Source organism: Haplochromis burtoni, unplaced genomic scaffold (assembly GCF_018398535.1).
Source record: "Haplochromis burtoni strain Fernald_Lab_line unplaced genomic scaffold, NCSU_Asbu1 Contig_916, whole genome shotgun sequence".
NCBI classification, from domain to species: Eukaryota; Metazoa; Chordata; class Actinopteri; order Cichliformes; family Cichlidae; genus Haplochromis; species Haplochromis burtoni.
The window spans coordinates 1-8,925 of NW_024583277.1; the positions used below are offsets into that span (position 1 = coordinate 1).

Sequence of the window (8,925 nt, forward strand, 5' to 3'; positions counted from 1 at the left end):
GGGGGCCGAATACTTTTGCAAGCCACTGTATATGCCTGACAACATCGGGAGATACTTCAAATGAGATGACAGATTGTGTTCTGGGGGGAGGATCTCCTCACAGATCTGGATCAGGGTATCACTGAGCTCTTTGACAGTCTGAGGTACAACTGGGTGGCATTGCATGACCTCAAACAGTTTTTCAGAGGTCTTCTGTTAGATTTAGGTCAGGGGAATGTCAATGGTATCAACTCCTTCATCCTTCATGAACTGCCTGCATACTCTCATCGCACGAGGCCAGGCATGCACCAGAAGAAACCCCGCACCCACTACACCAGCGTAGTGTCTGATAATGGGTCCAAGGCTTTCATCCCGATACCTAATGGAGGCAGAAATGGTAACATAAAAATACTGTTGTGTATAAAAAGTCTTTCTTTCTTTAAGAATTTAATGGTTCGAAATTTATTTTCATATTTTCATGGTCTTGGATTTCAAATCAGTTTTTAAATTGGTGCACCAAAGCACAACAGGGATTTGCTCCAGAATGATACTATGCCAGCAATTACTGCAGTTCAACTGAAAGGTATTGGTAGTTATTTTCAACTGCCAGACATTTGAAGTCTGTTGAATATCTTTAAATTAGTATGACTCATCCAGAAAACGTCAAGCAGGGGTGGTACAGGAAATGGCTGTGATTAGCATATGCAGGTTTGTGGTTAGTTGCCAGAGGTGGCAAAAGTATGTTAAAATGCGTTTGCTTAACTGAAAGCTCCAAAATGTACCTGAAATAAGAATGTAAAAAGTTGTTCCTCAAAGGACAATTTCGCTAACAATTTTGTACAAAGGTATTCAGAGAATCAGATAGACTTTATAAATCCCAGAAGGAAATTGAGTTGTCATAGCAGCAAAAATGCAATACACACCAAGCACTCATATAAAATGAGTGTACTAACAGAGGTTTTGATAAACAAATATTAAGGTAAATAGATAAAAAAAAAAAAAATAGAGATATAGCTTGAATATAAAAGGGCAAGTATGTGTGTAAATATATGTCATGGTATATAAAAGTGACGGGGTCCATTGAGGTGAGATTAATTCTGTTCCACATGGGTGGACCTGACCCAAGTGGAAGAATTAATGAGTCTGTTAGCAGTGGGAAGAAATGACCTGTAACGTTCCCTCAGACAGCGAGGTTGAATGAACCTGTTGCTGAAACTGCTCTTCAGATTGTCAAGTGTGCTATTGAGGGGGTGGGAGGCATTGTCTATGATTGCCAACAGCCTGTCACTGATCACCTCCTCCAGGGTGGCAAGCTTCATGCATGTTGCTTTGTTTTTCTGTTTTCTCCCTGAAGGATTGCCACCTTAAGGTGGTCAGGGTGTTTGCACACAGTTTGTGTGTTTGGTGATGTTTTATTGAACTGACAGAAAAGCTGATTTTAAAATTACCTGCCAATGAAAAAAACATCACTCTCTTCCTGTTTCCTTCTTTTCTGTAGTGCTAGCTAGATTCGGAAGTACTGCAAACCTGTTTTGAAAATGTTACTTTTTTCTGTACTTTCGATTCAAAATTTGGGGAGTAAAAGTAAAACGTCCAAAAATAAATACTTAAAGTACAGATACCTGAAAACCCTACTTAAGCACAGTAATGAAGTATTTGTACATTGTTTTTTTCCCACCTGCCATATAATCAGAAAATAGTTTACAATCATATTGTTCTGTGTGGTTGCTAAAATTTTCTCTTGTAAATCTGAGGCCCAAGTGCCTAAACCCTGCACTGGCTGCAGATGTTCGTTGGACAGTCAGTGACATTTCTTTTTTGATACACTTTGTTCTGTTTATATGTACTAACAAAACCTGAGCACTAAAACATCTTTGGAAGCTCATTAAACCATGTTTCCGGGAACTCCGGCTTCCTCCCACAGTCCAAAGACAGTTAGTGGGGCATGCATCATAGAAATTCAATTGCAGAATGGGAAAATCCTGATTGAGATCTTAATTCAGTTAATAACGGTGAACTCTTTCAGGGAAATACTAAGGAAAAACGGCTCTGCAGTAGATGCCGCCATTGCTGCGCTGCTGTGCACCTCCATTATCAACCCACAGAGTGCGGGAATCGGAGGAGGGTCCATATTCACAATTATGGACCGCTCTGGTAAAAAGACATTCCCCACATTCTAATGCAGCAGCTCAGTCTTGCTGAAGAATCAAGTAATAATATGTCATCTTTTCAAAGGTAAAGTAACAATAATCAACTCCAGAGAGACTGTCCCCAGCAACGTGACCCCTGATCTGCTTAAGTCATGTGATAACACCTCAGACCAGAAACAAGGTAGGATAACATAATACCATTATCTAAAGATCTGCATCTGTTACCTACCCCCCCCCCCCGATTTTTTTGTAGGTAGTCTTTATTGTTTTTCTAGATCCATCTGTTGTCGTGCACTAGCTTTTTGGTTGCAGGTATGAGGAGCTTAGGTTAGTGAAATTATCAGATAATGACAAAAGGATTGAAGAACTCTGTTTGCTTGGTTTGTCACAAGAAGAGCAGCAGATCCTGTAACGCAGTTCTTTTAACTGTAAATGTTTCTTCTTCATTAAGGTTCACTTAAAGTAGGTCATATAGTTTTTATTGTTGTTGTTGTTGTTTTGGTTTTTTTGGTTTTTTTGGTTTAACAATTTCTTTTATTTCAAAGCAACTAGTAACATAATTAAATGATCTGAATAAATTGGTTGGATAACTGAACTTTGATGTCAACTATAGTGGAGGAGGCTGTGGGGGTTTTATAGGCAGGCCACTGTGGGCCCGAGTACTGGCTGAAATGGTATTTAGTGTGGGCAATCCATAGCCTGTTTGCACTTGGGATCCAAAAAGGTGCCATTGGCCCTCCACGGGTACGCCTACAGGAAAACCAATATAGAGAAAAGCAGAACTTATTTAGCCATTAAGTAACTGTGGAGTGCAGTATGTTGAAAAATAAGTGTTAAAATATGATTTCAAACTATGTAGACTTGTTGAAAAATTAGAGATTTTTAATTAAATGTAGTGCATAAACAGTTCTTTATTATCTACTCTAATGACCACCTCAAGTTGTTATTTACGGTGGCCCTGAAAGGCGAAATGGACTACAACTTAAGAAAACACCAGCAAATAGAAAAACACTGCAAACGCGAACAAAACACAACAGAAGTAGAAAAAGAAAAAAAAAAAAACGGAACAAAACTGAAGTGTTTCTTTTTTCTTATTTTTGTAATTCGTTTTTTTTTCTTTCCATTGTGTTTTGTGTGATTTTTGCTGTGTTTTTCTATTTGTTGATGTTTTGGCCCATCATGTCCACCATAGGGGTTATCGGCTCAAATATTTATTTAAAACGAAAAAAATGCATCAATAATGCACCCACTATGTATAGTACGTGTGTGTGTGTGTGTATATGTATATATATGTGTGTGTGTGTGTGTGTGTGTGTGTGTGTGTGTGTGTGTGTGTGTGTGTGTATGTATGTATGTATGTATGTATGTATGTATGTATGTATGTATGTTGTATGTATGTATGTATGTATGTATGATGTATGTATTGTATGTGTATGTATGTTGTATGTATGTATGTGTGTGTGTGTGTGTGTGTGTGTGTGTGTGTGTGTGTGCACACGTACACACGTAAGAAAATTAGAAAGGCAGGTACTTTCCTGTATATGATATCCTGATATATATGATAAACATTGTTATAACCAGGAAAAGTCTAATCATGTGTGTATATATAGTGAAATAAATAAATGTAAAAAGCAAAGGTAAGTAATGATAATAATAATAATAATGGATTGGATTTATATAGCGCTTTTCAAGGTACCCAAAGCGCTCTACAATGCCACTATTCATTCACTCTCACATTCACGCTATGGTTGTAGCCACAGCTGCCCTGGGGCAGACTGACAGAGGTGAGGCTGCCATATCGCGCCATCGGCCCCTCTGGCCGGTAGGTAAAGTGTCTTGCCCAAGGACACAACGACCAGGACAGAGAGCCCGGGAATCGAATCAGCGACCTTCCGGTTGCAGATATGCTTCCCAACCCCCTGAGCCACGCTCGCCCAAGTATAATATGCAAAACATTATCTATGATATAGCTAATTATAAATGGACAAAAAGGTACACCAAGTACACCTCTGAAATGAAATAAAGTAGAAATCATTTGAAACTATATAGCACCAAACTATAACAAATGTTATCTCAGGACATTAAAGGTCAGAACCTTACGGTTGACTGAAAACATGATTAAATGTATGAGTTACTTTCCTGCCCTGATTATCCATTATTCATCTGATCAGATAGCAGATGGATTGGGGTTCCTGGGGAAATTCGAGGTTATGAAGCGGCACACCGGCTGTATGGGAAGTTGCCGTGGGCCGACCTCTTTCAGCCGGCCATCAAACTGGCCAGAAATGGGTCCCGTATTGAATACACCCATGGTCAATACATCCAACGCATTAATAATACGTTAATACGGTATGAAATACACCCACAATGTGATTTCAAAAATATGAGGAGCAAACAGAGAATGGTTCAGCTTTATTTCACTGTCTTTGTCTTTTAGGGAGTTATATTTAGATAAAAATGGGAACCTGCTTAAGACCGGTGATACTGTGAAATTTGAGAAACTGGCTGACACTTTGGAGACGATCGCAAACGAGGGACCAGATGTGTTTTACAACGGAACAATAGCAAAGAATTTAATCAGTGACATACAGAAAGCAGGTATTGTCAGACGGGTTTCATCCTGCTCTCTTTCTGACCATTTTCTATATCTGCCAGGCACAATGATCTAATTACAAACAAACACATCAATTAGCTCTGTGAATCTCTGCCATGATCTCTCACAAGCTATACTGTGAGCTGTCTGGATTCATTAAAAGTCTTGATTATGATATGTGTTGTGTTCAGTTTTATTCAGCAGAATCATTTGTTTCACTGTTTTTGCTCTGAAGCAAACGTCACGGACTTGAAAAACTGGAATATTTCACGGGAAGGAAACCTCACACTGGGGGACTTGGCATCATATGAAGTTAAAGTGACTGAAGCGTGGAATATTTCTTTGGGAGATTATATGATGTACTTCCCTCCACCTCCTGCAGGAGGAGCCATTCTCAGCCTCATCCTCAACATCATGAAAGGTTCCTGTTAGATACTGACTGTAGAACTGCTGCTCATCTACACTCTGAAATCACAAAATGACACTTTCTAACAGCTGTTTATATTTTCAGGATATAAAATAAATAAAGAACCTAACACGACCGATGAAAAGACATTATTCTATCACCGTTATATTGAAGCTTTAAAATTTGCCAATGGATTAAGGAAACGTATCGGAGATCCAAAGTTCGACCCAGCAAATGTAAGTATCACATGGACAGATTTACACCTGCTTTTGTTGGATAGAGGTAAATCATTTTTAAGTAGTTACATTTAGTTATGACTGTGGTGAAAGAAATATTGAGATCATCTGACTTGAGTAAAAGTAGCAATAACACAGCATCAACGCCTAAAAATAGACAGTATAAAATATTTAAAAGTAAAGTTCCTGCTTTCAAAAAGGCAACATTGGTTTTTATCAGTGTTATATCAGTGGTCACTTCATGAATTTGTTAAGAGATTTTTGCATTGTCTCTGAGCTTACTGATCTGACTTGACTGTTAGAGTGAGACTGTGTTAACACACCTGAATGCTCCAGACCAGGAAACTGCCAAACTTATGCATTTATAAAGGTGCTTCCAGTTTAATGATTAGTTAATGAAGGTCATTTGATTATCAGCACCTGTCTGGTAATTACCCTCTTAATTCTTATGGAAGCAGAAAGGGTGTACTTAGTTTTTTAAAGATTGAGTGCTGTGAAAACTTTCCTGTAATCCCAACATTTCCCAGTAAATCAGCATTTACAGTTTCTCTTTAAAATGATAATTCTGACAAGTGGTGTAACATACAAAAACAAATAACGAGCTCTAAAAGCAGATAAACACAAATCGTGTTAATATTTGACTCTAAATATTTTATGTATTTTTTTGTATTTGTCTTGATGTTCATGGATATTGTGTAATGTGTTTATTCTTTATGCTCTGCAGTTCACAAAGGCAAAAAATTTAACAGAGGATAACTTTGCTGACTGCATACGAAGTTTGATCACTAACGAGACTCATGCCCCTGAGTATTATGGTGATACCCAGTATGTGGACAGCAAAGGTACCACACACGTTTCTGTGCTGGCTGAAGATGGATCTGCTGTGTCTGTCACCAGCAGCATCAATGATGAGTCAGTATCTGGATGGTTCTGTTTAAATGTTGGGAACCAGCTATCACATATTATTCTTCCTTTGAAGCTGAATGATCAGAAAGGTTTAAGAGATAATGGAGAAATTAATCACAAGGAGGATGCTAGTTTTGTAGTTCGTTAAATATATTTTTCTTTTCAGATTTGGCTCCAAGGTCCTCTCTCCAAGCACTGGAATCATCCTCAACAACCAGCTGTCTGACTTCTGTGGAAGAAGATCTAACATCTCCCCTGGTAAGGGATCAGCAGGCTGTATTGCACTTTTAATATCTTTTAAATATTTAAATACCCTGAGTCATAAAATAGCATTGTGTAAAAGCTGAGGCACAGTAAGGATTTTTTCCAAAACTATTACCTCTAATGATTTTCCTAACAGGAATATCATATTTAGATCCATAAGTAAATCAACTTTTCCCCAATAACCCTTTTATAACCTTTTAAGACACTTTTTTTTTTAATTTAAGGTAATAAAGATGTCACTCGGTTTGAAGGTGTTATTCTATTAGGCCACTTGGTCAGTTTTTATTGTTTTTAATAACAAATCTATCACACTCACAGAAATATGAGAAAATTTCACAAATTTGCAAGACTATTGTCTAAATAACATACACAATACCTACAAATACTCTACATGCCAATCTGTCCAAAGATAATTTGTTTACAGTAAATTTTATTTTTGTGTGGTTGAATTGTATATTTGAAGATTTATCTGTGGATGCTGTTGCCAGTCAAAAAATCTAACTACTGTAATAGATTTGAATACTTAGTTTAATTCAAGTGTCTTTCCAGTATTCTGAACTTCAATTATGATTTCTGCTTAGAACTAATCAGCAATTTTTAGCTCATCTGCTAAACTTACTCTGCCACATGTGTCCTCTCTGCAGCTTCTCTCCTCCTGTTATCCCTTTAAAACCCACCTCTCTCTATAGAGACTGTCTACTCTCAGACCACCGAAAAACTATTTAAGCATAAAAAGTAGCATATAAAATCCTCAACCAAAGATTGAAACAGTTAATTGTGGGTTGTTAAACGTAAGGTCCTTGTTAGCAAATTATTTAAATATTGACAGATTTAAAATTCAATATGTAAATTTTGGCAAAGTTTGTCCTCTTGCCAGGTTTCACAAACTGCAACACAAACTGGCTGTGATCAGCCATTGTGAACGCAGTGAGCACATGTGAGCCATGATGCATTTGTACAGCCATTATTCGCATATCACTATGACAGGCACAAGCAGTCCTGTAAATCATTTAGACAATCCCAATAATACACTTAGTTTCATTGTGTTCCTGCTAATGACAAATGACAAATTTACCCTAAATTAGTAAGTTCAATGTGTTTATATAGCCATTTTTAAGCTGTTATAAAGCGCTTTACAAGAATAATAAAAATACATCACACATAAACATAATACACAAAAGCATGCATTATTGCATTGTAATTTAGTGTTTTGAAAACTGTGACTGGTGGTTAAAAGGAAACAATGATAATTAGTTTCTTATTAGAACTATTGTAGTTAGTACTACTATCAATATTTAGTTTAAAGACATGTTCAAACTTTCTAAGACAATGATTTGTTTGAATGCATGGTCAGAGATACTTCTAAATTTGTTCTTGGAGTACAGATTCAGATAACAAAGTTCTCCTAAATCACTGATTTGCAGGAGAAACATTCATAGAAATTATTTACACACAGCTCTGTGTGTACACTCTGCTTGTAAAGGAGATCCAATAATTTTCTTCTTGTTCTTCTCACAATGATGAGTGTAGATTTTGTTTCCAGTGGCTGCACTACTGCATGTTTGAAATTTGCAGGAACCACACCTGGTAGTGACAACCTTTTCAATAAAAATGTTCAGAAAATGATTGCAAATATCAGGCGAAACTTCCAAACAGACATTCAATGGAGTATTAAGAACAGTGTCAATGGTCCTAAATAACACACGTGGGTTATGACAGTTGGAAGAAATAATATTTGCAAATATTCCCTTTTTGCCTCTTTAACAGTGTTCTGGTAGCGATGCTGGCAGTCTATGACAATTTGAAATGATACATGCAGTTTATCCTTTTTCCATCTCCATTCTGCTCGATGACATTCCCTCTTAACAGCACGAGTGCTCTCATTAAACCAAGGCTCAGGTTTAGCTTTAGGCTGCCTGCAGGAGCCACAGAGTCTCGGACTGTTTGACAGCAAGAATAAAACCAAGAATTAAGCTCTTCTGTGTTAGCGGAGATAAAGTCAGAAGGGCCACAGAGCTGATTAAAAGCAGAAAACTGCAGCAGTGGAGGGGTTAATAACCCGACAGCGCCAAGCAGCAATGTGAGATTTAACTGTAGTATGTGTAAAACCAATGTTGAATAACACAGAGTTGGGTGTCATCTGGATAGCAGTAAAAATGTATACTATGTCTTCTGATGATATTGCCTAAGGGAAGCATGTATAATGTAAACGGAATTGGTCCTAGCACTGAACCCTGTGGAACTCCATAGTTGACCTTAGTGTGTGAAGAGGACTCTCCATTAGGGCTGCCACGATTAGTCGACTAGTCACGATTACGTCGACTATCAAAATCGTCGACGACTGATTTAATAGTCGACACGTCGTTTGAAGCTTTGTAAGATCCCAAAAGA

At 37.6% G+C, this 8,925-nt stretch overlaps 1 protein-coding gene across 3 annotated transcripts in view; it reads left to right on the forward strand.

Moving 5' to 3' along the window:
- Positions 1 to 6: 6 nt before the first annotated feature.
- The window catches only part of LOC102289907 (glutathione hydrolase 5 proenzyme), a 120,808-nt gene continuing 111,889 nt past the window's right edge, over positions 7 to 8,925 (forward strand). Inside the window, exons 1-8 of one of the 3 annotated variants that reach the window (XM_005951419.2) lie at positions 7 to 2,133; positions 2,215 to 2,310; positions 4,301 to 4,478; positions 4,567 to 4,727; positions 4,958 to 5,143; positions 5,234 to 5,364; positions 6,089 to 6,276; positions 6,437 to 6,528. In XM_005951419.2, the coding sequence (XP_005951481.1) occupies positions 1,872 to 2,133; positions 2,215 to 2,310; positions 4,301 to 4,478; positions 4,567 to 4,727; positions 4,958 to 5,143; positions 5,234 to 5,364; positions 6,089 to 6,276; positions 6,437 to 6,528 (1,294 nt within the window). In that variant the 5' untranslated portion in view covers positions 7 to 1,871. The remainder of the gene's footprint in view (positions 2,134 to 2,214; positions 2,311 to 4,300; positions 4,479 to 4,566; positions 4,728 to 4,957; positions 5,144 to 5,233; positions 5,365 to 6,088; positions 6,277 to 6,436; positions 6,529 to 8,925) is intronic. The other 2 variants (XM_042216085.1, XM_042216084.1) reach the window with 2 other exon arrangements.